General features: G+C 41.2%; 1 protein-coding gene across 7 annotated transcripts in view; it reads right to left on the bottom strand.

The window, feature by feature from the left end:
- STK31 (serine/threonine kinase 31) overlaps positions 1–13770 on the bottom strand; it is a 330310-nt gene that overhangs the window by 162656 nt on the left and 153884 nt on the right. For all 7 annotated transcript variants that reach the window (XM_030201926.1, XM_030201936.1, XM_030201906.1 and 4 more), the window contains one exon: positions 3278–3443. In XM_030201926.1, coding sequence (XP_030057786.1) covers positions 3278–3443 — 166 coding nt within the window. The remainder of the gene's footprint in view (positions 1–3277; positions 3444–13770) is intronic.

Below are 13770 nucleotides of genomic sequence, written 5' to 3'. Positions count from 1 at the left end.
AAGCCCACCTCTTTGCTACTGCTTTCGACTCCTAACCATGACTCTCTTACTCAACGCCCTCACTTATCACCCCTACCACTGCAATTTCCCCACCCCTAGCTGTCTGTTCGTCTGTCCAATTTAGATTGTAAGCTCTGTTGAGCAGGGACTGTCTTTTCATGTTAATTTGTACAGCGCTGCGTAAGTCTAATAGCGCTATAGAAATGTTTAATAGTAGTAGTAGTAGTTATTCTTCACACCATGTGTTTGTATTCTATTCCTGACTGGTCGGCTGTGTTTTGCAGGTGGGATTCATCGGCACAGGTTTTACAACAGTCCTGCTGAAAATAATGCAAGGTAACATTTGTATCCTGTTTTACTTATTAACATCTGTGTCATTTTATCTCAGGTAACTGAGATTCCAGAGAAATTACCCCACAGGAAAAGTGAATTTAGATGGATGTTTAGATTAAGAAGTTATTTTGTGTACCTTAAAAGAAAATGTTTTGTACTGCCACAGAACCTTTCTAGGCGACTGCCTAGTTTGCCCCAATTTGTTTAAATTGCCTTCTCTTTCACCATATTTCAGAAACAAGAGGGATGCTTCAAAATAACATATATACAATTTTTTATGGTAATTGTAAACAGCTGTTAGGTTAACCTATTTTCCCCCTTTCTTTTTTCTGTATTCTTTATGACCTTTGTTTAGTATAAATGGAGAAATTGTGCTCCTAATTACTTGATGACCTAATCTTCTTTGTTATGCAAGCTATGAATTAGTTTTCTTACTACAAATATAGAACTTTATTTTCCCTAATTTCTACTGTTAATAATTGGATACTGATGTAATTTTTATTTTTCCCTAACCTTCTCTTATATGAGCACGCAATTCTGGAATACACTACCATGCAACCTGAAAACGATCTACGAACTAACTGACTTCTGCAAACTATTGAAGACTCATCTCTTTGAGAAAATTTATTGCAAGGATCAAAACACGAAGTCCATACACACTAATAGAAATGCATCAATACACTCTCTTTTGAGTTCTCTTCTCCCGTATTTTCACCACACTTATAACCCCACAGATAAAATTGTTATACCCTAATGTTCTCTTGTTATTGTTTTATCGCCCATCAATTCCCCATTGTTACATTCCATTGTTCTATTCCCCAAATGATATTTTGACTTTGACTTCCCATAACTCTTCACAATGTAACCCATAATCGTACTGCAACAAATTGTATTTCCATCATTCACAATGTATTGTAAGCCACACTGAGCCCGCAAATAGGTGGGAAAATGTGGGATACAAATGCAACAAATATTTTCTATAAATGTACTGTGCCTATCTAATGTTTTAAGAAGCTTGTTTGTAGTGGCCCAATGATAAAGATTTAAAAATTGGGTCTTGAATTTTATGGAATACTACAATTGTGCAGAACTTATAAGCATTCTCCCATTCAATTTTGGAAATTTTATGTACAAAAGTTATAGAAATATTTAAACAAATGAGAAAGTCTATTTGTAGTGAGAGCTGAAAATATGAATGTGTAAACTGAATCTAAGTAGAAATGTTTGTACAGGGACATATGACTTCTGACATCCTTCTTTAGTCAGATCAGTATGGCAACTGATTTTTATTATATCCTACATACACCTTGAACTTTTGCAAAGAATGAAATCTGAGAACAATGTTACTAATGAATTGGACAACTGTTATATGGACTATTTAACTTGTTGGAAACCATGAGATGCTCTAAGTGGAAGTCTTCTGGATGCAACATGATGCCTTCCTGTGTGAGCCTTCCAACGGTATACAGACTGCTACTTCATAATACTAGAACCTACACTGAACTATACATTTCTCTGATGTCAAGAGTGTCTATTCATCAAGTTAATGAAATTTTAAGTGACTCTGAATACCTTGATTTCTAATCGTTTATATATTATGGACTTTTCTAAAGATTTTATTTTTCTTACATCACCAGATGCTGTATGTACTATTGATGTTAATTGCCTATACAATGTTCACCAGGCTATGGAAAACTTTCATATTATCTGGTTTGACCATATTGTTATATTTGATGAACAAATCTCTTCTTTGATAAAGAGGGGGGTTTGTACCTTACGACAAATTAAGGTAGTAAAATACTTTTTGGAGGAAAAAACCTTTACATTCAGTTGTTTACACGCTTTTTGTTTCTAGGTTGAACTATAGGAATAGTCTTTATGCAGGAATTTCAAGTTATAACTTGAAACGATTACAAACGTTGCAGAATTCAGTTTTGAGGCTTTTAGGTAACAAACAAATCTGATCATATAACTTCTGTTAACGTATCATTGGTTTTCAGTGAGGTATAGGATTTAAGATCATAACTATGGCGAACAGAGCTTTTTATTCACTTCAGGAGTTATATTTAAATTCTTTGACAATTCATTATACACCTAGTAGAGCTTTGAGATCACTACAGGATCTTATCTAAAGCACATTGGCAATTTACGCGTGAGAGCGTCTTCTTTTGACTTGCCCCTTCCTTGTGGAATGTGCTGCCTAAGTATGTAAGGGCAGAGGTAAATTTTAAGAAATTGAAAATATCTTTGAAAACGCTTTATTGTCAATCAGAATTTTGATAATTAATCTGAGGTTTCTAACAAGGTATACTAATTAATTTTTAATTGACTACTTCATTTTAAAGATTATGTGATCAGTATTGTATGGTTGTTTTGGTGTGTGTTCATTAGGTCTTTTCTGTATTTTAATGGAGTTCTTTTCATGTTAAAACATTTTTAGTAAATTGGACACCATTAAGAACCTGTATGTGGCAATGGCAGTATATAAAATTTTAAATAAGCATTTAAAACAAATATTTTTTTCATTCAATGCATAGTTAAAGCTCTGCTTTTACCAGATCCTCTGGCAACAAGTTCCAGTTAATGTAGTTTGGTTTTAAAAAGGTTTGGAAAACTTCCTGTAAGAAAGTCACTAAAACATTAAGGCAGACCTGGGGAAAGCCACTGTTTATCCCTCTGGTAAGTATTATGAAATCTTGCTACTTTTGGGGATTCTGCCAGATACCTGTAACCTGGATTGGCCACTATGAACGCTGGGCTAGATGGACCTTTGGTCTGATCCAATAGTACGGCAATTCTTATGTTTTTATGCAGAGTTGTATTTTGTTTGAATTGTATACAATTGTATTAAATTACCAGCATGTAACATTTCTTTATATCATTCTTTTATAAACAAATTTTCAAGAGTTAATTTTTCACTTTTAAAGAATCACCAAAATCTTACTATATCTTTGCACAGCCGAATCATCTCTTGTGCAAGGTTATATTCTGTCCAATTCTCATCAAGCTTATGCAAGGATGATGGTACAGCAAGGCACTCTAAAGTAACAATTCTGACTGCCTCTGAGAGATCGTCCCCAAAACAAATATTCACGTTTGCCTGACCATGCCTATTAATGAAAGGAGAAAAATGCACATCAGATATACGACAACAAACAATACTACTATTAATAATTTCTGTAGCACTACTAGAAGTATGCGGTGCGGTACACATTATAAGCAGGTACTTTCTCTGTCCCTAGTGGGCTCACAATCTTTTAGTACCTGGGGCAATGGAGAGGTTAAGTGACTTGTCCAGGGACACATCGTGTTGCAGTGGGACTGAACCTGTTCCTCGGGATCTCAGTCAACTGCACTAACCATTAGGCAATTTCTCCACTCCTAGAAATCCATGGGGTCTAACTGGCAATAAGACAAATACTGAAAATCTAAACACAGCCTCACACTGGCTATGTATATATGCTATTTAACACACACTGTTATCGACCTATCCCCCATCCTACATATAATGATGGAGATAAAAAGCCTCAGTATCGCCACCCAGCCAGCCTGACACTGCAGACTATAAGGCGTAGGCCCGGTGCACCATCATTTGGCTTAGAAAAAAAAACTCCATCTGCTACCACTAGGGTTACTTCTCAATGTAGTAAATATAGAATATCTAACTATCCACAACTCCTCAAATAACAGTCGTGTGTGTCTAGAACTCTTTAAATCAATTATTTACTAATTCAATGTCTTACTGATACAATCATTCTCATATGATCTCACTCATATGTTATGTATTATTTATTTACTTACCCTCATCTCACTTTTATGTTATGTGTTACTTATTTACTTCAAAGAAACTATCAAACACATCACTCCAATAGAGTGTCACACTGGGGATTCAGATCTGAAAGATAAGATAAAAATATATTAAATTTTAAAAAATAGCCTCAGTGTAACAGGGAGCCTGACTTCTATGCTCCACTGTAAATATTACCATCACAGGCTTCCACCACCTTCCGAGAAAAAAAACACAGAGAAAAACTCTGTGATAAAGTCACCTCCATCCTGGAGGTGACTATCACAACTCCCAGAATATTTCAAAAATTGTAAAGAAGTGGGAGAAAAGTCTGTGTTTAAAAAACAGAAGGGAGGGTAACACAATTTAACACAATACAGATCCAAATACCCACAACACTAAATCTCATTATGACTATAAATCACCCAAATAGACACTAATTAGCAATCCCTCACTAGACTAAAATCCTCATTCAAACAGAGAAGCCTTCCTGCAGAAAATGGAAGAAGGAACCGTCTGAAAATAACAAGAAACAGCATAAGGAGTGTCAAAGCAAATGCAAGGCGCAGATTAAGAAGGCCAAGAGGGAGTATGAAAAAAAGATAGCATTAGAGGCAAAAAAACATAGTAAAACTTTTTTTCAGTATATTAAAAGCAGGAAGCCGGCGAAAGAATCGGTTGGGCCGCTGGATGACCGAGGGGTAAAAGGGGCGATCAAGGAAGACAAAGACGTAGCGGAGAGACTGAATGAATTCTTTGCTTCGGTCTTCACCAAGGAAGATTTGGGTGGGATACCGGTGTCGGAAATGGTATTTCAAGCGGCCGAGTCGGAGAAACTTACTGACTTCACGGTAAACCTGGAGGACGTAATGGGGCAGTTCGGCAAACTGAAGAGTAGCAAATCTCCTGGACCGGATGGTATTCATCCTAGAGTACTGATAGAACTGAAAAACGAGCTTGCGGAGCTACTGCTAGTGATATGCAACTTATCCTTAAAATCGAGCGTGGTACCGGAAGATTGGAAGGTGGCCAATGCAACGCCCATTTTTAAAAAAGGCTCCAGGGGAGATCCGGGAAATTATAGACCGGTGAGTCTGACGTCGGTGCCGGGGAAAATGGTAGAGGCTATTATTAAAAACAAAATTACAGAGCACATCCGAGGACATGGATTACTGAGACCAAGTCAGCATGGCTTTTGTGTGGGGAAATCTTGCCTGACCAATTTACTTCAATTCTTTGAAGGAGTGAACAAACATGTGGACAAAGGGGAGTCAGTTGATATTGTGTATCTGGATTTTCAAAAGGCGTTTGACAAGGTACCTCATGAAAGGCTACAGAGGAAATTGGAGGGTCATGGGATAGGAGGAAATGTCCTATTGTGGATTAAAAACTGGTTGAAGGATAGGAAACAGAGAGTGGGGTTAAATGGGCAGTATTCACAATGGAGAAGGGTAGTTAGTGGGGTTCCTCAGGGGTCCGTGCTAGTACCGCTGCTTTTTAATATATTTATAAATGATTTAGAGATGGGAGTAACTAGCGAGGTAATTAAATTTGCTGATGACACAAAGTTATTCAAAGTCGTTAAATCGCGACAGGATTGTGAAAAATTACAAGAGGACCTTACGAGACTGGGAGACTGGGCGGCTAAATGGCAGATGATGTTTAATGTGAGCAAGTGCAAGGTGATGCATGTGGGAAAAAAGAACCCGAATTATAGCTACGTCATGCAAGGTTCCACGTTAGGAGTTACGGACCAAGAAAGGGATCTGGGTGTCGTCGTCGATAACACACTGAAACCTTCTGCTCAGTGTGCTGCTGCGGCTAAGAAAGCGAATAGAATGTTGGGTATTATTAGGAAAGGTATGGAAAACAGGTGTGAGGATGTTATAATGCCGTTGTATCGCTCCATGATGCGACCGCACCTTGGGTATTGTGTTCAATTCTGGTCGCCGCATCTCAAGAAAGATATAGTAGAACTGGAAAAGGGCGACTAAAATGATAGCGGGGATGGGACGACTTCCCTATGAAGAAAGACTAAGGAGGCTAGGGCTATACAGCTTGGAGAAGAGACGGCTGAGGGGAGACATGATAGAGGTATATAAAATAATGAGTGGAGTGGAACAGGTGGATGTGAAGCGTCTGTTCACGCTTTCCAAAAATAGTAGGACTAGGGGGCATGCGATGAAACTACAGTGTAGTAAATTTAAAACAAATCGGAGAAAAGTTTTCTTCACCCAACGTGTAATTAAACTCTGGAATTCGTTGCCGGAGAAAGTGGTGAAGGCGGTTAGCTTAGCAGAGTTTAAAAAGGGGTTGGACGGATTCCTAAAGGACAAGTCCATAAACCGCTACTAAACGGACTTGGAAAAATCCAAAATTCCAGAAATAACATGTATAGAATGTTTGTACGTTTGGGAAGCTTGCCAGGTGCCCTTGGCTTGGATTGGCCGCTGTCGTGGACAGGATGCTGGGCTCGATGGACCCTTGGTCTTTTCCCAGTATGGCATTACTTATGTACTTATAAGTAAAGAAAACTCAAAATAGAGCAAAAACTCTTATAACATTACTAGAATTGCTTAAACTTCCATCCTTACTAATGAATAGATTCTAATTCTGACAAAAAGTAAACTTTACTTAGCTCAGAACATCCAAATTGTCCTGACAGAAGTGCAGCCTCATAGGATTTTCACAGTCTGTGGGGTTTGTAAAGCAGTTTTTATGCACTGCTATGTATTTCTCCTGATGAAGATAGCGAAACAGAAGGATTTCCTACTGTCGAGAAATAAGGAAATTGGACATTTTTGCCAGAAGGATAATATAAATTGAACACTTTAATTTTGGAGAAACCCCACAGACTGTGAAAATCCTATGAGGCTGCACTTCTGTCAGGACAATTTGGATGTTCTGAGCTAAGTAAAGTTTACTTTTTGTCAGAATTAGAATCCATTAATTAGTAAGGATGGAAGTTTAACCAATTCTAGTAATGTTATAAGAGTTTTTGCTCTATTTTGAGTTTTCTTTACTTGAAGGAAGGCTTCTCTGTTTGAATGAGGATTTTAGTCTAGTGAGGGATTGCTAATTAGTGTCTATTTGGGTGATTTATATTCATAATGAGATTTAGTGTTGTGGGTATTAGGATCTGTATTGTGTTAAATTGTGCTACCCTCCCTTCTGATTTTTAAACACAGACTTTTCTCCCACTTCTTTACAATTTTTGAAATATTCTGAGAGTTTTTCTCTGTGTTTTTTTCTCGGAAGGTGGTGGAAGCCTGTGATGGTAATATTTACAGTGGAGCATAAAAGTCAGGCTCCCTGTTACACTGAGGCTATTTTTTAAAAATCTAATATAATAAAACGCACCGTGAACGTTCTAATGAGGACAACGTTCTGAAGTCACTAAAAAACACTCCCTGAAGGGTTCGTGGGGTTCGTGGCGTTCGTGGTGTGAAGCCACCCAGCCGTCTCTGCCCCGCCCTCGCGTCAAACGTCATGACGTCGAGGGCGGGGAAAACACACGGATCGCGAGGGCAGAAAAAAAAACAAACGGATCGCACCCACGCACGGTGCGTTTTACTATATTACATTTACCTCTGTGGTGGCGGTTCCGGCAGCGCAGCGTCAGGGAAGGAGGCGGCGCTCCCGACGTCTAGCCTTCCCTTCGCTGTGTTCCGCCTTCTTCTGACGTCAATGATGACGTCAGAAGAAGGCGGAACACAGCGAAGGGAAGGCTAGACGTCGGGAGCGCCGCCTCCTTCCCTGACGCTGCGCTGCCGGAACCGCCACCACGGAGGTAAATAAAAAAAATAAAAAAAAAAGAAAAGGGATGTGGGTGGGCAGCAAAGTTGAACACTGGGAGCAGGAGGGCAGGGGAAAAACGACAGCATGGATGCAAAGAGGAGGGGGGGGGGAAGAAGAGGGCGGGCCAGGCTGGGACATGGGACAGAGGAGCATGGATGCGAGGAGGGGTCATGGAAGGAAGAGAGGGGAATTACATGAAAAGGAAGAATGGAGGGGGCAGGGTACAGAGGAGCATGGATGGGCATAGATTGGGAGGGCAGAGCTCAGGGAGAGAGGGAAATTGCTGGATAGGGAAAAATGGAGGGGCCAGGTGACAGAGGAGCATGGATGGACATGGATTGGAAGGGCAGGACTCAGGGAGAGGAGAATTGCTGGATAGGGATGAATGGAGGGGACAGATGGGCATGGATGGATATGGATTGCAGGACAGGCCTCAGGCAGAGAGGGGAAATGCTGGATAGGGAAAAATGGAGGGGACAGATGGGCATGGATGGATATGGATTGCAGGACAGGCCTCAGGCAGAGAGGGGAAATGCTGGATAGGGATGAATGGAGGGGACAGATGGGCATGGATGGATATGGATTGGGAGGGCAGGCCTCAGGGAGAGAGGGCAATTGCTGGATAGGGAAAATGGAGGAGCCAGGTGACAGATGAGCATGGATGGGCATGGATTGGAAGGGCAGGACTCAGGGAGAGGGGAATTGCTGGATAGGGATGAATGGAGGGGACAGATGGGCCTGGATGGATATGGATTGCAGGGCAGGCCTCAGGCAGAGAGGGGAAATGCTGGATAGGGATGAATGGAGGGGGCAGGTGACAGAGAAACATGGATGGCCATGGATTGGGAGGGCAGGGCTCAGGGAGATAGGGGAATTGCTGGAAAAGGATGAATGGAGGGGGCAGGGGACAGATGGCCATGGATTGGGAGGGCACGGCTCACACTCTCTCTCTCATATACAATGTCTTTCTGACTCTCCCTCTCACACACTCTGTCTCACACTGTATCACATTCACTCTCTATGTGCCACACAGTCACTCACACACTCGCTTGGTCTCATACACTCACTCTCACAGAGAATCTGTGTCTCACACACACTCTCTCTCTCGCCCACACACACACACTCTCTCTCACACTGTGTCTCACATACACACTTGCACACACTCTCATTCTCACACACACACTCTCTCACAAACACACTCACACCCAGACTCACTCTCTCTCTCACACACTCACACTTTCACTCTAACTCTCAAACAGTCACTCTCACATACACTCTCCCAAACATACACACTCCAAGGAAAACCTTGCTAGCGCCCGTTTCATTTGTGTCAGAAACGGGCCTTTTTTACTAGTTTAATATATTTTATCTTTCAGATCTGAATCCCCAGCGACTATATTGGAGTGATGTGTTTGATAGTTTCTTTGTTATAACTACACACTCGTTGCAGATTGTTTATTTGTGAGAATTACTTATTTACTTACCTTAATTTACCTATTATTCTTCGCATCTTAATTGTAACAATATACTGAGCTTCTTACTCTGTTAATGATAATTGATATTACGGCATATTGTAAGCCACATTGAGCCTGCAAATGGGTGGGAAAATGTGGGATACAAATACGGCAAAATATATATATATATAAAATAACCTTCTTCTCAGCCCCGGTGTTCACGCCAGATATCACGTACCGCTTAATCTAGTCGCTGTAGTGTTCTGTTCTCTTCTCATCGGTACCACCAGCTGATCAACCCGACAGGGAGCCCCCGTTTCGCTACTGCTGCATCAGGGGTTTTACAGTTGTATCCAATTGTACCCAACTATTTAATCCTATGTTTACTCTGCTGTATCCGAAAAACAAAAGAAAACAGGTAACCAGCAGCGGGATACCGACGCCATGTTTATAAAGGGGATTATACTTCTCCCTTTCCGGTTATCCTCAACCAGTCCATCATATCCGCCAGCTGTGTCATCATTCTCTCCTACGATCCAATTCCCTTTACAATCAGTCAGTCATCTGTCAAGGATTTATTAGAAAAACGCAGACCACTCTAAACGAACAGTCAATCCTTCTGGTTCAATCGAATTAAAGAAAAAGAAGATCCATTTCTGTTCTCTTTGGCGTAATGCTCTGCTCAGATCACCTCGTCTTTGAGACGGTTTAATCTGTTACAATATTGTGCACACTAGATCATCAAACTGGTGATGTTGAGTCTCGCAATGTATCACCAACGGAGCCTCCCGCTTTAAAAGTTTCAGGCAGGACCGATGCTCCATCAACCTAGTTTTTAAACTTCTAGTGGTCTGCCCAATATACAGTAATCAACAGGTACATTTGATTAAGTATACTACTGCAGCCAGTGTGAGGCTGTGTTTAGATTTTCAGTTATTATTTAGGCTTGAGAGGAATAAGACAAATACAACAAGAAAGCCACAGAATCAGATTAAAGCACAAATCCTAGCACTTCCATGTTTTTCTCATCCCTTTCAATATCCAGTTATTGCCAACAATCAGTGGCATACCTAGGGTGGGGTGGTTGGGGCTGTCTGCCTTGGGTGCAGTTCATAAGGGTTGCTTGTTCCCTCTTAGCTATACAGTCCCGGCCTTCCCCGTCTTCCTTCCACTGCCACACCCGCCATTGCTGCAGCTTCTCTTCCAGACTAGTAGCAACAAAACAAGTTAAAGACATCATGGGGCCATGCTCTACATACATGCAGCTGCCAGCCCAGTCCCACCCCCTCCAACTCCTGGTTCTGGGACAGAGCCAGCAGCCACAGGTATGTTGAGTGCAGGCCCTATAATGCTTAACTTATTTTGCCACTGCTGTTGCTAGTCTGGAGAAGCAGCAACAGCAGCAGGGAACAGAGAGAGGAGATACGGTGATTTTTATTGGACTAATTTTAATACATTTTTAACTAACTTTTGGAAACCAAAATCCCTTCCTCACATCAGGACAGGATACCATAACAGCAGAAAATTGTCCTGACCTGAGGGGTTTTGGCCTCTGAAAGCTAATTGGAAAATACATTTATTTCAATAAAATGGAATCTTATTTCCATTTTTTGCTTCATTTGTATTGTAGTAATTAGAATGTGTCAGTTTTTCAAATTTTATCTGATATTTTAAGGCACGCAATCTGGCTTTTTCAGTTTTCCAACAGGTGTATTGATATTCCAGTGCTCACTGCAATGTTTATGATGCTGCCTTTCCTAGATAGGCCCTTGTTGAGTGACTCGTGGAAGTTACTGCTATTATGGTATGGTAGAATTGCTCTGTAGATCCTGAGCAACATGTCATGTTTTATATTATTCTTCACAGTATGCCTTGTACTGAATTTTGATCACATCTTTCTCAATAATAAGGCAAGTTATATTCAGGTACAGTAGGTATTTACCCAATTTAGTGGAAGGTTAAATGATTTGTCTAAGATTTCAAGGAGCAGCAGAACAGCACTGAAATTTGAATCCTAGCTTCAACCATTAGGTACATCTACAACAGATACTACATATTCTCCATGGACAGTCAGGATCCATCGCCATACTGATGGTGATGTCATCACCCACCCCAGGAATGTCAGAACTCTCTCCTAGCAACCAAAGTGTCCCTGTGCACACTCTTCCTTAGAACCCCCTTTTCTGTAAACTTACCAATCTTATTTCATCTGCCTAGAGCTGCATTCTGTCAGTTCTGATTTGTTGTTTTCAGTAAGTGAAGTGATGTCGCTATCAAAGCCTGGTTTCAAGAAATGTCCTTGGTGTAAGGGAAAGATGTCAAGATTAGACACATATGATTGGTGTATCAAATGTTTGAGTTCTGACCACAAGGTCCAAGATTTCTTGATGTGTGCCCATGTGTCCCCTCAGATCCGCCACATGCAGGAATTGAAATTGAAAAAAGTTTTGAAAGCAGGATGTGTCCAACGTGTTGGCTGCATCCCCGAAAAAAGCTTTAAGTGATGAGGCTCCTTCAACAAGCTCAGCATTGCCAGCTTTAAGATCTAGCCGCTCATCACTGGTGGTGCCACAGCATACAAGTGTGCAGCGGGCATGGAGCTCAGCAGAGTCAGTTCTCAGGCACTCAGCACAGCGCTCCATGGAGGCCTTGGTGAAACAGGCTCCGTTGCTAAGCGCAGCATCGAAGTCTATGTACGAGTAGGTGGAGTCAGCATTGAATGTCACGACGTGGGGATAAAGGTCAGCCTTGCTGAAGCAGGGCAACACAGTTTGTGCTTCTTCAAAGTGGCGTAGAACCGAGGAGCTCTACCTCCAGTCTTCCCCAGCGCCCATAATTTTGATGAGGGTTAGGGAGTATATTCTAAGGCACTGTTTTCTATTTCACGTCCTTGATTGGAGCACGCAGTGCAGCAGCCACACCCACTATTTCAGTGAATGTGGCAGGAGTTCAAGCAGCAAAAGTGTCTTCTTTGAATCCTTCATATATTGTGCCTGCAAAGGTCCAGCTCTGGTACTGGATCAGGAGGAAGTCTTTTTTTCTTCATTTTCTGAGTGCTTCTCAGTGGAGCAGGAGAATTTTGCGTTGCTTGGTCAATCTCCCTGTTCTTTACCTTTTCCTAATGTTCCAGTCTCTCAGGAGAAAGTTTCATATCTGGCATTCTTGCAGAAACGTTAATCTGTTTTGCTGGGGGTTCAGTCTCCGGGGGTCCCGCAATTGCAAGGGGCTCTAAAGTTTCTTGAAATTCCAAAAGTCTACTGGATTGCCCATTCATGAGCTATTGGTGGGTGAAGTGAAACCTGTGCTGAAAATGTTGTTGGCAAAATATAAAGTAGAGCCGGTGTGGGGACATGAGAAGGTTCATCTGCCTCATCAATCAGTAGTTGTGGAGTCTGGCCTCTACAGATTCAGAGTATCTAGGAGCAGCGCGACTTCAAACTGCTAGACACTCTTGGAAAGACAATGTTTCAGAGCGCAATGTTGGGGGCGAAAGTTTCTACTCGCCAGTTTTGGATGGCTCAGTTTGTCTCTATGCGGAAGTACTACAAAAGAGGCTTGTAGGCTTATCTAATGATCTGATCTTAGTGGTGGTGGTAATTTTTTCTACAGTCTGCATATGATGCTTACAACTCAGCTTCTCGTCCTGCCGCTACTGCCATAACAGTTAGGAGAATGGCCTGGTTAAGATTTGTGTGAAAAGATTGCTGATGCTCCTTGTTCAGATCTCCACTTGTTTGGAAAAAAAGGTCAGCAACGAGTCTCCCAGCTGCTTAGGTCAAGAGAAAGAAGGGTTCAAAAGCCTCTGCCTCAACAGCCCATGAATTTCAACTTCTCTTGGGCACTCTTAGGTTCATTATCATAAAATATTAACAGTTTGTTGAGGTAGGTTGCTGTGACACCTAAGATTACTTAAGTAGTAATACAGAAGTCTCCAGCTAAGACCAGGAAAATTGCAGACTGTTCTACAATTTGAAGATTATTCCACAAATATAACCAGTATGGGAAAAAAAAAGTCATATGGGGGCATATTTTCAAAGCACTTAGCCTTCCACAGTTCCATAGGTTTCTATGGAACTTTGGAAGGCTAAGTGCTTTGAAAATGAGCCCCAATATTATGTACCACATTGTACAGAAAATTCTAGAAGAAATGTTGGGGCATCTGTGATCTGAAAGTGGGTCATGTAGCACCCTAAGGCACATGAGCTGCACAGGTAAATGCATGTGTTTCAACTTTATAACATATACACAAAGGAACTGCTAATAAATCTTAGCCTTCAGATATCAAAGACCAATTTGGTATACACCTCTTAATAGCCTCCTGAAAATACACAGGAGCAAACGAGAGTGCTCAAAAGATCTAGATTGGGATTTTAAACTTAGGCACCTAACAAGTGCTAA

The sequence above is a fragment of the Microcaecilia unicolor genome, chromosome 1 (assembly GCF_901765095.1).
Source record: "Microcaecilia unicolor chromosome 1, aMicUni1.1, whole genome shotgun sequence".
NCBI lineage: Eukaryota > Metazoa > Chordata > Amphibia > Gymnophiona > Siphonopidae > Microcaecilia > Microcaecilia unicolor.
This window is presented reverse-complemented; position numbering and strand designations above follow the sequence as displayed.